The sequence below is a fragment of the Oryctolagus cuniculus genome, chromosome 5, assembly GCF_051225735.1.
Source record: "Oryctolagus cuniculus isolate XC-2025 breed Fujian yellow rabbit chromosome 5, ASM5122573v1, whole genome shotgun sequence".
NCBI lineage: Eukaryota > Metazoa > Chordata > Mammalia > Lagomorpha > Leporidae > Oryctolagus > Oryctolagus cuniculus.
In genome coordinates, this window is record NC_142871.1 from 131285934 (window position 1) to 131304067 (window position 18134).

Genomic DNA, 18134 nt, shown 5'->3' on the forward strand with positions numbered 1-18134 from the left:
TAGTGTAATAGGTAGGCAGAGCTGAAGGGTGGCAGAGGAAAACCAGAAAGAGACAGACGCAAGATGCGGCATTTAGGCTGGATGGTTTTGTAAACAAAGTGACACAAATTGGGGCAGAAATTCCAGTGGGACAAGGGACGAAACTGGAAGAAAGAAACACAGCACAAAGCTGAGCCCCATCCAGATGGTGTTTTTAATACATTTTTCAGATGCATATGAAAGACTGATGAACATTCAAAATGGGGAGTGGCCGGTCCCTCTGGGCAGGGAAACAGTGTGACGCCTTCTGTGTGTTGCCATCAGCATCATTCTCTGCTTTTTCCCAATGAAAAAGAAAGAGCACAGACCTCATTCCAACCTTTGAGTGATTATTAGGCAGGCCAGTAAGGTGGGCTGAGGTTGTGTTTCTAGAAAGAATTAACGACAGAATTATTTCTGCTGAAATGGAGGAAGTGGCCAGTACAAGCTGGTGAGCCTAGTGGTGACGTTTAGACTCCTCTCAGCACTCGTGCAGAGAGCTGTCCCCTCAAGTGTAAGAGTCCTCAGGCATTCCTCAGAGCCGCATCGCTCCCTACATCCTTCCTCTCCATTTTGCTCTGAAAATGGTTTCTCCTCAAAAATTATTTTGTCTACCACGAGTAACAACTTTCTGTATGTGGGACGAACTTTTAGGGCAGAAGTTGAGTGGAGGGTATGTGTAATGCTTATATAGCAACTCTTCTGCCATGGGCATATTTGTTTTCTTTTTCATGTTTAGGTCAAGACCCAGAGATTGATCATACTTTATTTTTCTAAGAGAAAGCAATTTTTTCTTCTGCTTTATTCAGTAAGTTTCAGATTTTCTTAGCTTTTGGTGAGGAACTACAGTAAGCAAGGTTAAGTGCTACAACCTTACGTAGGCATTGTTCTCCAGCTCCTATTCAGCAAACATTTACTGCACACCTACTGCGTGCTGCACACTGCCTTTTTGTAAGTGAGCTGTAGCAGTGAAAAAAGGGAATTCCTGCACTTATGAAACTCACACTCCGAGTCTTTGGTTGTTAAGCGAGATTAGATTGAAATACTGATTTGAATATTAAGAATTGGAACAGGGGCTGGTGCTGTGGCGTAGCAGATAAAGCTGCTGCCTGCAATGCTGGCGTCCTACATGGGCATGGTTCGAGTCCTGGCTACTCCACTTCCTATCCAGCTCTCTGCTAATGCACCTGGAAAGTAGTGGAAGATGACTCAAGCGCTTGGGCCACTGCCACCCATGTGGGAGACTCAGATGAAGCTTCTGGCTCCTGGCTTCAGATAGGCCCAGCTCTGGCCTATCTAGGGAGTAAAACCAGTGGATGGAAGATCTCTCTTTTTGTCTGTCTGTCTCCTTGTAGCTCTACCTTGCAAATATATATTTTTGAAAAGAAAACTTGGAACCTGCAGTAATGATGGTTTCATCTTGGCGGGTTACAGAAGGCCATCATCCCCTGGGTTTGTGCCCAGGTCCCAGTCTTCTTCTTTCCACTTGTTGGCATCGTTGATCATTATGTCATTAATGTAGGAGTGAGAATTAAGAAAGCTGGTAATCTTTTTAGGATGTACCTGTTATCTAGTTCCTAGTTAGAGTTCTAGCAAGAGCTGTTTCTCAAAAGAAAATTTGGATTAGGGGCAGATTTCACTTGAGTGGTCCCTCTTGTGTGTATCTTAGGTGTCTATTTGTGTCTGGTCTGTGTTGGGCTCCCTTTAAGTACTGAACATTAATGGATAGTTATGCTGAAATAAAAGAAGAAACCCTGGTATGCTGTTCTCCAGCATACAGACACAGGATTCCTTGTTTAGAAGGCAAAACTCTTTAATGTAACTTATATATTAGACTACTTCGAGATTCCAGAGGGTCAGAGGATGATATTACTAGAGCATTTTTGCCTAGAGAAAATTTCAGTCTGAAATAATCTTCTTTAATAACCCTTTATAAATGTGTCTGTAGAAAAGGAATTCTGAGTGTTTATGCCAGCCTTGTTTCCCAAAGAGATTGAAACCATATCAGTAATGATTTGTGATAGTCTCTGATGCTCTGTGCCGGTCGAATCAGATTATCAAGGGATAAATTGTGAAGCTGTAAGATATAGCCCAGGTGGAAATTGACAAACTCAGGAAGAGTCAACAAAGGCAACCAGTAAGACCTGGTTGTCTGCAGGGGCTTTCAGCAATCAAAATACTTCTAACAGGTTTATCCTTGGAAAATCTTGCCATCTTTCTACTTTCCATAGGAACACTGTTAAACTGTGTGAACTAAAAAAAAAAAAAAAAAAAAAAAAAAAAAAAAAAAAAAAAAGCAATTGAAAGTGCTGTAAAAGAGCATAAATAGGGGCTGGTGTTGTGGCATAGTAGGTAAGGCCACAGCCTGTGATGCTGGCATTCTATATGGGCACCAGTTCATGTCCTGGCTGCTCCACTTCCCATCCAGCTCCCTGCTGATGACCTGGAAAAGCAGCAGAAGATGGCTCAAGTATCTGGACCCCTGCCACTCACATGGAAGACCTGGAAAGAGTTACAGAGAGAGAGAAAGAGATCTTCTGTCTGCTGGTTCACTTCCCAGACAGCTGCAACAGCCAGCACTCAGCCAAGCTGAAGCCAGGAACCAGGAACTTCATCTGGGTCTCCCACGTGGGTGGCAGGGGCCCAAACTATTTGGCCATCTTCTGCTTTTCCCAGGCCGTTAGCAGGGTGCTGGACCAGAAATGGAGCAGGGGGGCCGGCGCTGTGGCTTAGTGGGTAAAGCTGCCGCCTGCAGTGCCGGTATCCCATATGGGCGCTGTTTCAAGTCCTGGCTGTTCCACTTCTGATCCAGTTCTCTGCTGTGGCCTGGGAAAGCAGTAGAAGATGACCCAAGTGCTTGGGCCCCTGCATCCACGTGGGAGACCTGGAAGGAGCTCCTGGCTCCTGACTTCGGATCGGCCCAGCTATGGGCATTGCGGACAATTGGGGAGTGAACCAGCGGATGGAAGAACCTTCTCTCTCTCTCTCTCTCTCTCTCTCTCTCTGTATCTCCTATCTCTGTGTAACTAACTCTGACTTTCAAGTAAATAAATAAATCTTAAAAAAGAAAAGAAATGGAGCAGAGGCCAGTGCTGTGGCGTAGTGAGTAAAGCTGCCACCTGCAGTGCCAGCATTCCATATGGGCACCAGTTCAAGTCCTGACTGCTCCACTTCGGATCTGGCTCTGTGCTTTGGCCTGGGAAAGCAGAGAAGACCTAAGTCCTTGGGCCCCTGCATCCACGTTAAAGACCCAGAGGAAGCTCCTGGCTTCTAGCTTCATAGTGGCCCAGCCTCTGCTGTTGCAGCCATTTGGGGAGTGAACCAGCAGATGGAAGACCTACCTTTATCTCTGCTATTGTTTTCTTTTTATTTTTTATTTATTTGACAGGTAGAGTTACAGACAGTGAGAGAGACAGAGAGAAAGGTCTTCCTTCCAGTGGTGCACTCCCCAAGTGGCCACTATGGCTGGAGCTGCGCTGATCCGAAGCCAGGAGCCTGGTGCTTCCTCCTGGTCTCCCATGCGGGTGCAGGGGCCCAAGCACTTGGGCCATCCTCCACTGCCTTCCTGGGCCACAGCAGAGAGCTGGACTGGAAGAGGAGCAACCAGGACTAGAACCCAGCACCCATATGTGATGCCGGCATTGCAGGTGGAGGATTAACCAAGTAAACCACTGCGCTGGCCCATGCTATTGTTTTTTGACATTAGACAATGTTGACTTTAGGGCAGAGGCATCATTTGGGATAGAGAACAACAGTATATAATAATGAAAGGGTTTTTTTTCCTCCGCCATCGTGGTGGGTGTCCCTGATTCTTCCTCGCCATGTCTTCTCACAAGACCTTCAGAATCAAGAGGTTCCTGGCCAAAAAACAAAAACAAAACTGCCCCATTCCGCAATGGATTCGGATGAAAACTGGTAATAAAATCAGGTATAACTCCAAGAGGAGACATTGGAGAAGAACCAAGCTGGGTCTATAAGGAATTGCACTTGAATGGCGTGCTCATTTCTTCTGTCTCAATGTCACAACGTCACTATCACCACATCAAGCTGAAGATGTCACCATCATCTGGACAGCTGGACATGTTTGATTAGGGCTGTGACCAGTGGGCTGGTTCAGTAATAAATATGTGATCCCTTTTGAAAAAAAAATAATGAAAGGTTCAATCCACCAGGAAAATATAATTCTAAAATGACATACATGAGATGCCATGGTCTCAAAATATATAAAGGAACAATGGACAGAATCGTAAGGACAATCAGACAGTCACAGCAAGAGTTTTTAAAAATGTGTTTATTTTATTTGAAAGAGTTACAGAGAGAGAAGGGAGAGAAGGAGAGAGAGATTGATCAATCTTCCATCCACTGATTCACTTCCCAAATATCTGCAATGGCTAGGGCTGGCCAGGCTGAAGCCAAGAGCTAGGAGCTTCATCCATGACTCCGACATGAGTTCAGGGGCCCAAAGATTTGGGCCATCTTCCAACACTTTCCCATGTACATTAGCAGGTAGCTGGATCAGAATTGGAGCAGCCAGGATTCGAACCAGTACCCATGTGGGATGCCAGTGTTGCATGCAGCAGCTTAACCCAATATGCCACGATGCTGGCCCCATAGCAAAAGATTTTAATGAACATCTCCTGATAATTAATAAGCATATAAGTGATTTGAATAACACAATTAACAGATTTTATGTACTAGACATATACAGAGCCATACATCCCTCAAATTAGACAATAAACATTCTTTTCAAGCACACATAAAAAATATATATATACATATATATATATTTTTACAGGCAGAGTGGACAGTGAGAGAGAGAGAGAGAAAGGTCTTCCTTTGCCGTTGGTTCACCCTCCAATGGCTGCCGCGGCCGGCGCGCTGCGGCCGGCGCACAACGCTGATCCGATGGCAGGAGCCAGGTGCTTCTCCTGGTCTCCCATGGGGTGCAGGGCCCAAGCACTTGGGCCATCCTCCACTGCACTCCCGGGCCACAGCAGAGAGCTGGCCTGGAAGAGGGGCAACCGGGACAGAATCCGGCGCCCCGACCGGGACTAGAACCTGGTGTGCTGGCGCCGCAAGGCGGAGGATTAGCCTAGTGAGCCACGGCGCCGGCAAGCACACATAAAATATTAATAAGGATTAGCCACACACTGGACCACAAAGAAAATCTCAATTTCTGTAAAGTTGATATTATACAAATCACATTTTTGGTCCACATTACAATAAATAAAGATCATAATAAAAAAAACCTTTATAAAATTTGGAGGGATCAGTTCTGTGGTGCAGAACATCCTGCAGTGCCAGCATCCCATATGGATGCTGGTCCAAGTCCCAGCTGCTCCTCTTCTAATCCAGCTCCCTGCTAATGTACCTGGGAAAGCAGCAGAAGATGGCCCAAGTCCTTGGGCCCCTGTACCCACGTGGGAGACCTGGAAGAAGCTCTTGGCTCCTGGCTTTGGATCAGCTCAGCTCTGGCCATTGTGGCCATTTGGGGAATGAACCAGCGGATGGAAGGCACATTCTCTCTGTCTCTGTCTCTGTCTTTACCTCTCTCTGTAACTAATAGGAAGTTAAAAATTTTTCTTCAGAATAGTTTTGGGCCAAAGAAAAAATTTCTAATGAAAATTAGAAATATTTAGAACTGATCAACTTTCTCTTTCTTTTTTCTTTTTCTTTTTTTTTTTTTTTTTAATTTTTTGACAGGCAGAGTGGACAGTGAGAGAGAGAGACAGAGAGAAAGGTCTTCCTTTTGCCGTTGGTTCACCCTCCAACTTTTAAAATGTTTATCAGACAAGCCGTAATTGAGGGACATGCTACACAATATCTGCTCAGTACTGAACACTATACATGAGTTCTCATTGTGATGCAGCAGGTTAAGCCACTGCTCGCAATGCCTGCATCCCATGTAGGGATGCTCATTTAAGTCCCAGCTTCCTGCTAATGCAGCTAGGGGGCAGTGGATGATGTTTTGGGTACTTGGATCCTTGCCATCCATGTGGTAGACTCAGATGGAGTTTTGGGCTCTTGGCTGCAGCCTGCCCCAGCCTTGGCTGTTATAAGCATTTGGGGAATGAACCAGTGGATGAAAGAATATCTCTCTGTCACTCTGCCTTAAAAATAAATAAATCTTTTTTTAATAACGCCTATACAGTGTATCAAAAATTTGAAAGTAAAGGTGAAACGAGTTAGAAGTAAAATATTAGCTTTAATGCCATTTACTAGAAAAGAAAAAGATTGAGTTAAGCACTGACTTCAAGTAATAAGGAAAAAATAGATGAGACAAATTTAGTGATAGAGGAAATAAAAGAATCAACAAAACCAGATGTTGGTTATTTGAAAGCACTAATAAAATAGACAAACCGTTATAGGACTGGTCAAAAATAAAAAGTGCAAATAAGCAATATTTGGTATAAAAAAGAGAATATACTGTGGAAATGTACTGCCAGGAGTTAGCCCGGTGGTTAAGATGTCCACTTCCCTCATCAGAGTACCTGGGTTTGGTCAGTCCCTGGCACTGGCTCCTGACTCCAGCTTCCTGCCATTTGGTTTTGTTGATTCTTTCATTTCCTATATCATTAAATGCTTCTCATCTGTGCCTAACTCACCATCAGGCAGTAGTGATGGCACAAGTAATTGGGTTCCTGCCACCCAATGGGAGACCTGGATTGACTTCCCACTTCCCAGCTTCAGTCCCAGCCCAACCCTGTCCGTAATGGATATTTTGGGAATAAACCAGCAGATGGAAGCTCTCTTGTCTTTGTGTTTTTTTTTTTTTTTAACCTCTTAAGGGGAAAAAAAAAACTAAAAAACAAACAAAAAACCATGCCGGTCTACTGGAAAAATTTAAGATAATTTCTATTTTTAAAAAGGATTTATTTATTTTAAAGGCAGAGAGAGAGAGAGAGAGATCCTTCACTTGCTGGTTCACTCCCCAAATGGCCAGGGCTGGGCCAGACCAAAGCCAGGAGCCAGGAGCTTCTTCCAGGTCTCCCACATGGGTACAGGGGCCCAAGGATTTGAGCCATCCTCTACTACCTTCCTAGGCACATTAGCAGGGAGCTGGATCAGAAATGAAGCAGCTGGGACTGAAACCAGCGCCCATATGGGATGCCAGCCCTGTAGGTGGAAGCTTAACCTTCTATTCCACAGTGCCAACCCCAAGACAATTTCAAAGAAAAAGGAGATGAAGGTACTAAATGTATGAGATACTAAATTTACCATAAAATTACAGTAATGAGGACAGCCTGGCAAAGGCATAAGGCTGGGCAAATCGGGGAAAAGGATACAAATCTTGAAAGAAAAATTCTGCTGGAATATATGAAAACCTTATATGTGATTAAAATAAATTAGTAGGAGGAAGGATGGACTGTTCATTAAATGATGCTGGAGAAATTGACTATCCTTATAAATATGTATTTCACAGTATATTAGAAATAAATTATAAATAGATTAAAGAAACAGGCTAGAATAAAATTTATGAAAATATATTTATAAATTTGGTGTAGAATTTGTATGGACAAGTAAATAAGAAAGGAAAAATCACAAATTAGAAAAGATTAAGTATTTCAATTCAGCAATCAGATTATAAAGGAGTAGCATCCTATAAATCAATTAGAAGAAAAATAGGTAAAAGATAAAGACACAATTTATAGAAGGGAGCTCTAAAATGATTCTAGCAGAAAAAAAGAGAAAAAAAGTACAACTTCAGCTACCAAAAAAAAAAAAAAATGAAAAACTAGGGGCCAGCACCATGGCTCACTTGGTTAATCCTCTGCCTGCAGCACTAGCATCCCATATGGGCACCGGATTCTGTCCCGGTTGCTCCTTTTCCAGTCCAGCTCTCTGCTGTGGCCCGGGAAGGCAGTGGAGGATGGCCCAAGTGCTTGGGCCCCTGCACCTACATGGGAGACCAGGAAGAAGTACCTGGCTCCTGACCTTGGATCAGCATAGCTCCGGCTGTTGCAGCCATTTGTGGGGTGAACCAAGGGAGGAAGACCTTTCTCTCTGTCTCTCTCTCTCTCACTGTCTCACTCCATCTGTCAAATAAATAAATTTAAAAAAAAAGAAAAAGAAAAACTAAAACCACATTGAGATATCATTTCATACTCATTTGTCTGATTTTATGAAGAGTTGATGAGGGTGTGGAGCAACGTGTTTAAGAGTATAAAAGAGTATTCAACTGTCTGTTGAATGTTCCTTCATCCTGGTTTAATGTTTGTGGTAGATGTTCCTATTGCTCACCAAACTCTCCACATCTTCTCCCAGGCATTCTCTCCTGGGCGCACAGTGGGGTTGCATTTCCCCGTGCCCTTGGAAGTTAGGGAAGGCCATCTAACTTACCTTGGTCAATAAAACGTGAGCACAGTGAGGTGTGTCACTTTAGGGAAGAGTTTTAAGCGCCAGTGCCCAGCTTACTGTCATTCCACTGCTGCTGTGATGGAGGAAGCATGTGTGAATAGGAAGCCTTTGTCACTGACACAATTTTGTCCTGAGTGACACAATGAATCGGGCCATCTGCTGTCATTGAACACGGAGGATGAGTGGAAAATAAATGTGTGCTGTGTCAAACCATGGTTAAGATGGGGGACTGTCTGTTATGCAGCACAACCTACCTACCTACCTGTTATCTTAGATCCCAGCTCAATTTCCTGAGCATATAACTGCCCTTTTTCCATGAGGCAAAAGCACTGTGACTTACCCTGTAAATACAAGGGCACTTCAAAAATTCATGGGAAATAGTGGTAAAAGACAATTATTTTTTAAAATCTATGCAGATCTGAGGGGTCACAAAAAGTATATTATAAAAGCTGTATGATTTTCAAAATTTTTGCACCATAATAGACTTTTAATTGCATTTTTCTATGAACTTTTTAAAGTACCATTGTGTACTCCTTACCTGTTTCATTCCAATGTCATAGGGAGTCTCTCTCTGAGCCCCTTCTCTGTTCAAGGAATCTCTCCGTTCAAACAATTTCACCAGTGTTTTTGTAATAGCTTTGGAGTTAAACTTAATAGTCAAGGAGTCACTGCCAGAAAACCACCCTCCCTCTCCTTTTATCCCTCTCCCTCCCCCATCCTTATTTGTAGGTGGCTTTCCTCATCTGCCAGAGAGCAGAGCAGTTAGGGAAAGGATGCGAGCTGAGAGACTAAGTGCAGGAATGGCCAAGTCAAAATGAGTGCACTACTCAGAGTATACGCATTAAGATTGCTTACTCCGGATTGCGAAATTGGAAATATTTCAGCATGGTAGTAGAACTGCTTACATCTTTTCTTCTCAAAGAGTGTAATGTTATACTGGGAAGTGTAGACGCATTAGATATCTAATGAAAAGTTATCCTTTTTTTCCCCACAATACCTTTAAAAATTATCTAAGTAAGCTGTAAAATCTTGAATGTAAGTAGCTAGGGTTAATTGTAGATTTTTATTAAAAACTCAGAGGTCTAGAGAAAATTGTAGATTTTGGTTGAATGGTTGAAATGTACACAAAAGTTTACTGGATACTTAAAAGGGCACTACCTTTTATCATTCTCTTCTATGTGTTTAAAGGGTCTACACCATATTGGGCAGCCATCATTTTGTGGACACTCTTGACTTTTAGCAATGAGCAGAAACTTGAACATATTGAGAGACTCAATCTAAACAGTCTGGTTTTTCAGGATACTGAAGTTCATGAAAAAAGAGAAGGGCAAGTGTATTGCATTACACAGAATAGTAACTAAATAAATAAAGGAAATGGAACATGGCTGAGGACAACAACATGTTCTGAAAAGGAATTGGAGCCATGTACTGGGTCACTTTCCTGCTTTACAAATTCTAAAGTTTTTGGGGAAAATGTATCATTTTTCTTTAAACAAATTTTCATAAGAGCTGATAGCGTAAATACAGCTTAGAGAACACTAATAAAATGAATGCCTGTGTATATATCACCTAGCTTGAGAAACAGAGCAAGGCCAGTATTTCTTATAAATGAAATCAGTTAATGTTTGGAATCCTTGATGAGGTTCCTCCATGATTTCAGCGTCCTCCTTCCAAGTGAATTGTCCTTAATTTTGTGTAGTAATTCCTTGGTTTAACTTTTTAGTTTCATATTTATGTAGGTTTACCTAAATAAAATATTTCTTAGTTTGGACTCTGCGCTTTGCTTTTTTCACCCAACATTTTCTTTTTGAGATCATCCTGTTCTTATATAGCTATAACTCCTTAATCTTCATTGCTGTGCAGTTTCTCATGATAAGTTTATTACATAATGTGGTTATCCATTCTGTATACTATGGACTACAATGTTTCTTTGTAATAAGATACTTTAGGGTTAATTGCTACATACGATTTGGTTTGTCCTTAGGTTCAGCTTTTTAAAGCAGCATCATTTTGGCATGGAAATTGCATTCGTATCTAATTTCCTTTACATTTTATTGTCAATTTGAGATGGCAATTAATTAATTTTGTTTTGAGCATACTATCGGGATATATTTGGCTTCTCTTATCCTGATGCCAAATTGTGTGTTTTGATTCCCAGTTCCCATGGAGAATGTTGCTACCATTGCTGATTGTGCCAGTGTGATTGAAGGAGTCAGTCGGAGCAGAAATGCCTTGCTGAATGGGGACACTAAAAATTATGATTGGGATTCTGGTTACACATGTCACCAGCTGGGAAGTGGTGCAATTGTGGTTCAGCTGGCACAGCCGTACATGATTGGGTCAATAAGGTAAGAAGATTCCTTTTCATTCATTAGTTGTCAAATGGAAGATACAAATGCAAATTGCAGCTGGTAAAATTAGGATCCAGATAATGTCAGTGAAGCAACTTTTTATTTGCTCTAAATATGCAAGGGGGTTAGGAGTGGAAATAGAGAGAGAATGAGATACCAGATACTTATTTGGAATTTCTGGTAGGTAGATGTACCAAAATGTAATGCATGTAGAAAAACTATACTTTCAGGGATCATTTCTATAGTTATCTATTAGCTGCATGGAGAGAAGAGATAGATGCTCTCCCTGGGCATGGCTTGCTTTCTCACATCTTAGTTGTATTGGTTACAAACTTACAGGATAAAGCCAAAGAGAGATTATGTAGAATGAAAAATAATTTTCAACTTTAATAAATGACTTACACATGAACTAATTAGATCTGAAACATCTAAAAGATCTTAATGATCCTTATGTCTGGGTTTTTGTCATTCTTCCTTCTTATTTTAAGAGTAGAACTTTAACTTTGCTTGATTTATGTAATTTTTAAATGTAAGACTGATGACATTGCCCAGAGCAAATACTTTTAGTTCAGGAGCACCATCTGGGTCTTAAGTAGGCTGGCAGCTGCCTTCTCTTCCATGTTCTTTTTTTTTTTTCTTAAAGATTCATTTATTTATTTGAAAGGCAGAGAGAGAGAGAGGGAGAGGGAGAGGGAGAGAGAGAGATCTTTTATCTGCTGGTTAACTCCCCAGATGGCCACTACAGCCAGGGCTGGGCCATACCGAAGCCAGGAGCTTCTTCTAGATCTCTCATGTGGTTGCAGGAGCCCAAGGACTTGGGTCATCTTCCACTGCTTTCCCAGGCACATTAGCAGGGAGTGGGATAAGAACTGGAGCAGCTGGGACTCAAACTGGTACCCATATGGGATTCCAGCACTGCTGGCAGCTGCTTAACCAACTGTGCCCCAACACACTGGCCCCTAGCCTTTTCTTCTATGTTCTGAGAAGACTTCTGAATAGCTAGTATAAAGTGAGGGGCGGTGGGGCAGGGGAGAGCAGGCAGAGAGAGATATATCTTAGCCTTCCTGGGCTGAGATGTGTGGGCAGGGCAGGGCAGGACCACCTTTTCGCCATTGTCTACACCATGTTTTGTTTCCAGTTCTCGTTTAAAAAAAAAAAAAATCATTCATTTATTTGAAAGACAGAGTTAGAGAAAGGAGACAGAAAAGAAGATCTTCTGTCCGCTGGTTCATCCTTCAAAGACTGCAGGAGGTAGAGCTGGGCCAGAAACCTGGAACTCTGTCTGGGTTTCCCATGTGAGTAGCAAGGGCCCAGGCACTCAGGCCATCTTCTGCTGCTTTCCCAGACATATTTCCAGGGAGCTGGATCAGAAGTGGAGCAGCCCAGGCTCAAACCAAGGCTCAATGGCTACCAGCATTGCAGGCTTCACCCACTGCACCACAAAGCCAGCCCCTCCTATTCTCATTTTAAAGTCAATATGTATATAGAGAGAAGTAGCACAAAGAATAAAGTAATAGGATTCCAACAGGCAAAGGTTTATTGATGTTTAAGCTGTAAACTACAGAGGCTATTACTATTTGCCTGTTCCCCAGGGTACCCTGAAGAGTTGATGCTGGATTTCTTGGGGGAATTCAGACTATGGGTTTCTTCATTTAACTTGTCAACCTCTTTTCATAGAAGACCATATTGCAGACTGAGTACCATAGGCAACAAATCATGGATAGAGAAGCCTTGATATCCTACTTGAAGCCAGAGAACTTATTTTGTGCCTAGGAAGGGAGAAGAGACCGGTCAAACTTATCATCTAGACAAGCTACCATATGGATAAACTGCAGTCAAACAGCAAACAATTCTCCTCTCCTTTTTCTCAGCTGCACGCATTAACCAGAGTACTCACAAACCTTCTATTCAATAAACTATTCTAGGACTCTTATAGATGACGAGAAACTTATCTATGTACTTCCCATTACAGTATATTCCTCCTCACTTTAAAAGTCTGGAAAACAGTTGTCCTTTCGTCTTCTGGTACTCCTTATAGTGTCTACCATTTCTTGAACATTATCAGTCGTGTGTCTGACATTACATCTGCAATTTCTTTCAGCAGGCTTAGGGTGTAACTTATCTGAGCCAGGAGACTTGAAATCATTTAAATTGACTAGATACTCTCTTTCTTTCACTTCACCTATTTGAGACTTCAATTTTCTCTTTATTATGTTTGTTCTGCCATCTCTAATTTGAAGACCAGTCTTCTAGCCAATGAAGATTGAAGTAAACAGGCAGCCGAGTAGCTCTGCCCACTCCCTTGTAACATTCTCTGTATTCTATTCACTTACATGATACCCCATGTCCCCTCCCCACCACTACTACCATCTAACAGTGTACCTCAAACCAGGCTGTCTGAACATCTGGGAGTGGATATTTAGCCCAGCAGTTAAGATCCCACGTTGGACTGCCTGGCTCTGGCTCCTATTCCAGCTTCCTGCCAATGCAGATCCTGGAAGGCAACAGTGAAGGACCAAGTAACTGATTCCCTGCCACCTACATGGGAACCCAAGGAGTTCCTGACTCCTGGCTTCAGCCTGGCCCAGCCCTAGCTATTGAGGGCATTTGGGGAGTGAACCAGTAGATGGGAGTACCTTCTCTGTGCTGTCTCAAAGAAGTTAAATTTTAAAAATAAAATAATTTTTAAAAATGGAGTTGCATTATCTTCCCTTTTCCTGCTCAAGTCATCTTCCATCAAGCCATCTCATCAGTAGTACCACCCATCTATCACTTACCTGAGCCCAAAACATAGGTGTCTTAATTCCTTCCCCTCCTTCACTCCCCCAGCCAGCTGTCCTAAAGACCTATCAGTACTGCCTCCTAAACGTCTCACAGATCCTTCCTGTCTTCTCCAATTCACTTCCTTTACCGTACTTGCACCTCATATCTACCTGATCTCCCAAGCTTCCGTCTGGCCCTCCCTTGCCTTACCCACAACTGTCCCACATCTGAGGCAGCCATATCCATCCCAGAGAGGATCTGGGCTGCAGTTTGCCTTCAGGAAAAAGTTCAGATTAAGATGTTTAAGAAGGACCTGACTTACTGCTATCTGCACAGCCCGTCTGCTGCCCCCGCACCCTTTCCCGGGCCACCCAAGGCCCTTCTCCACCTCAGCACATCCACACTTCAGAGTTCTGTGTGAGCTTCAGCCCTCTCTTACCCCTTCCACACTCACGTCTCTGAACCTGCTGGTCTCTGCCTGCGATTGTCACTGCTTTCGTACAACTCCCTTTTTACCTGGCTTGCTGTTTTCCACTTTAAAATTCTGCCCCTTTGGGATACTCCCCTAACTTTCCATCATCTTCTGCGCTTGTTGAGTTATCATTCTTTTTTTTTAATATTTATTTATTTGAAAGGCAGAGTTACAGAGAGGCAAAGAGAGAGGCAGAGAGAGAGGCAGAGAGAGAGGGAGAGAGAGAGAGAGAGAGAGAGAGAGTGTGTGAGTGAGCAGGCGGGCTTCCATCTACTGTTTCACTCCCCAGATGGCTGCAATGGCCATAGGTGCGTCGACCCGAGGCCAGGATCCAGGAGCTTCTTCCAGGTTTCCCATGCAGGTTCAGGGGCCCAAGGACTTGGGTCTTCCTCTACTACTTTCCCAGACCACAGCAGAGAACTGGATTGGAAGTGGAGTAGCCAAGACTCGAACCAATGCTCATATGGGACACCAGCACTGCAGGTTGCAGTTTTTACCCACTACACCACAGCACTGGCCTGAGTTATCCTACCTTGTGTATACAAGGGTACTTCAGAAAGTCCATAGAAAATGCATATTATGGAAAAACTATGCTTGGCTTTCAAAAATTTTTGCAGCAAAAGAAACTTTTAATTCCATTTTCCCACAAACTTTTGAAGGCCCCTCATGGAATTCCTTTCAGGGCATTTGTCCCGTGGTTGTGTCCTTCCTGCCTCCTCCCAGCCACATCTGATACACGAAACCTGTGGTAACTCGGAATAAGCTGCTCTTGACAGATGGAAGGTGCCAGTGAGGCAGCGTGTCAAGGTATAAGGAGAAATTACAGCTGGTACAGTAGGAAACCAGGATTTTCAGAGCCAGCAGGGACCTCCTGAGGTCGTTGCCAGGGTGACAGCTTAGAGAAAGACAAACAGGCTCTTCATGTGCAAGGCTACCTTGGCCTCTAGCTCTACCCAAGGAATCAGAGATATTGAATCCGACTCCAGAAAAAGGTGTCACTGGAGCTTAAGGCAAGAGAGAACAGTGCCCATTTGATTGTCTTTAAATGTGGATTGAAAGTGGTTCCCCCAAACAATTTTTCTTTTCCTGACTCACAGGGGGATGATGAGCAGAAATACAACCAAAGGCAGAATTGTCTCTCTCAGCACAGTGTGGGGCTGCCAACTTCCTTAAACCCAGCTATTGTTTTTCCAGTAAGAAAACCCATGCAATCGAAGCCTTGTGTAACTGGCTGAGCGTTCAGAGAGACACGTCTGTGTGAAACTAACATTATGTTGTCAGGAACTGCATTTGCCTCTTCTGTGACATTATTAACAGGAAAGGGAGAGGGATTTCTTAGCCACCAATGCCTGCAGACGATGCTGGATATCTTGGCAGGCTGCAGTTAGCAGCAGCTGATATGCCCAGATAGACATTTATTGATAGGAAACTAGATCAGTGGCACCTCTTCATGGGGATGGGTAATTGACCAATGACAGGTTGATTAGTCAGTGACATTTGACCCACGGCTTCTATTGCTTTTGATGACTGACTTGCTTTCCTAGTCACTGTGTCTGAAGCAGCCCAGTGATTCTGAAATCAACACCTAGAGAGAGAGCATTACAGAGCCCAGTGACCAGCCTCTCCCACCTAAGAGGGAGGAGAGCTGGAAGCCCTGGAAACGTCCTCTTACCTGGTCTGAGGCCAGGCCTGACCACGTTATACTGACTGAAAATTCAGAGTTCTTCGTCCTTGGTGGCTTCAAGGTCTCAAGCATGAGTTGTCTTGATCACTGTATGCTTTGTTAATAAGGGAGGACATGAGTGTTTTGTGGATAAGGATTTCTTATGTTTGACTGTTTCCGTCCACAGAAACCATTTTTTCCTCTCCTGAGAGTTTACCCAGTAGCTGGGTAGGTGAGCAGCCCCTCTTTCCTTGACAGAAAACGCCCACAGCTAACCGTGGTCAGTGGAGCCTTTGGTCTCCTGCTGGAAAGGGGCTTGAAACAGGATCTCTGCCCACTCCTTCCCATTTTCATTTAGTGAACACTTACTAAGCCTTTTAGTATGTGATAGGCACTGTTGCAGGAGCCCTGGGATGAAATAAGCATTGGTGCTGTCATGCAGCCAACCTTCTATGAGGGTGGAGGCAGAGACAGTAAATCAGAAATTTAGACGTGCCAAGCGATGGAGAATGAGGAAACGGAGACGGTACAGTTTTAGGTTTGCATGGTCAGGGAAGGTGACATTTGAGCAGGGACTTAAGGATGGGAAGAGCCAGCGATCCAGGGGCCCCAGGGAATGACCATCACCAGGCCCCAGGGTGGGAGCATGTCTGATAGACTGCAGGAGCAGGATGGGGGGCAGTGTGGCTGACTGTGCACCTGTGCCGCCCCAGTGTTTCCGCAGCACGGTGAGGAGAGAGACGGCATAGGGGTGCAGAGGCCCTCGTGCCTTCAGAAGCCCCCTCCTCTGCGCCTGCCCTGATCTGATCCACTCCTGATAAGGAATGGCAGGGGGCATCCTACATCTGACCGCGGAGCAGGAAACTCTCCCATCTTCTGTGTTCCTTTCCCTTCCCAAGGCAGCATGGCTGGGAAATGCAGGAGTTTGTCCTTGTTGTTGCTAGGTTTATAGGCATAACAAAATTTACTGATTTTATTTTAGAGGAAAAGAGACAAATTACCTGGAATGTGCCTTAAACATGGGTAATTGAGTAGTAATTATACAATTTTCATGCCATTTTAGAAACAATAAAAGTTAAATAACAGGAAATCTTCAGAGACCTGACCACATAAAAAGACCAGAGTAGACTCGTAATAACTAACCAAATCTACCTAATGTCCTCATTTATAGTCCCTCTGTCACCTTAGTTAAAGACTTACTATCTTTCTACTTGCTAATCATGATCTCCTCTCAAGTGTTTTCAGGGTAGTGGGAGAAATCAGATATGCTATGCATTAAGTACACCTATCACCTAGTCTTTACAGTTAATAAATGAGAGCACATTGTTTCAACCCTCATTTTAAGATAGTCAATTAAATTAGCAGCTTTTGCTTTAACTTCAAAATATGGTTTTTATATTTGATATGTACAATAATGTCAGTAAAATGCCCATTATGCTTTAAGTAAGGAACTTAATTCTTAGTAAGTAGGTTGTCCAAAGATGAGACAGTGCTGACAGAGGCGGCTAAATAAACCCATATCTCTCTGTGTGTTGTAGGACTAAGGAGTTAATGACACAAAAAATATTTACAGTTCCCCAGTTGGGAAATGTTATGTAAATGCAATATGTTAGGACAAAATAGGTCTAGCCCAAAGTGTGTTCTTGATGGGTCTTCATAATCTCTTAAGTCTGTGAGGATGAAGCTCTTTGTATTTTGCCTTAGTTCTACCACTTATAAAAGATAATCTCATACAGAATAACCCAACCAAAAATCAGTTTCTGTCATAGTTATTAAACATAGATAAAATAAGTAATAGCAAATTGATCCTTAAAAAAGAAGAAAGAAAAACAATTACGTACATCACTGTAGTCCTTATTCGTTCCAATATTTTCCTCGTCTGAATTGGCAAACCCAGGCCAGATTCAGCCATCCTTCCACCATTTTGTGGCTGCAGACAACTTTGAATCGTCTAGTTTGTTTGTAAATGACTAAGACCCCTTTTTAACGGCTATTTTTCCTTCTTGCTCCAGCTTGCCCCCCTGCTAAACTATCACTCATCCACTTCCCTCCCAAAAGACAGGCACAAAAAAGAAAAAGGACAGGAGGCAGAAGCCATTCAATCTTGTTTCCCATTTAATAGCTCCAAGTGAAGGACTTAGTCAATAAGGGTGGGGAGAGGAATTGAAGCTCATGATTCAAAGGCATTTTGTAATTATTCGAGTATTTCTTACATCTGTGCTGCCCTCGATTTCTATAGGACCACAGATCATCTCACGTTGAAGATAGTGATTTTAGGTGCTGTGATGGACTGGGGCCTTTGCAGTGGTTTCCAAGTGCCTACAATGGTAGCTGGTGTGAACACTCAGTAAGCACTCGCTGACTGAACTGACGACAGAGGATGTTAGCACAGCTGCAGGAGTTCTACCCGTCAACTCGGTTGGACAGCACATCTGTTCCCTGTGCCTGGCCGAAGTGTATGTGAGGAAACTGCTAAGGATCTGGCGTCTCTCTCTGGCGTCTCTTAGCT

At 43.2% G+C, this 18134-nt stretch overlaps 2 protein-coding genes across 4 annotated transcripts in view; both read left to right on the forward strand.

The window, feature by feature from the left end:
* The window catches only part of BTBD9 (BTB domain containing 9), a 449433-nt gene that overhangs the window by 312076 nt on the left and 119223 nt on the right, over positions 1-18134 (forward strand). For all 3 annotated transcript variants that reach the window (XM_008262867.5, XM_017345091.4, XM_089333970.1), the window contains one exon: positions 10535-10724. In XM_008262867.5, the coding sequence (XP_008261089.1) occupies positions 10535-10724 (190 nt within the window). The remainder of the gene's footprint in view (positions 1-10534; positions 10725-18134) is intronic.
* Positions 3795-4142, forward strand: LOC108177423 (large ribosomal subunit protein eL39). Its single transcript, XM_089333980.1, has one exon. The coding sequence runs from the start codon at positions 3840-3842 to the stop codon at positions 3993-3995; it is 156 nt and encodes a 51-aa protein (XP_089190106.1). The 5' UTR covers positions 3795-3839; the 3' UTR covers positions 3996-4142.

Bases quoted from the DNA above. Each gene is read 5' to 3' on its own strand.
- LOC108177423 (XM_089333980.1), top strand. From the start codon at position 3,840: ATGTCTTCTCACAAGACCTTCAGAATCAAGAGGTTCCTGGCCAAAAAA.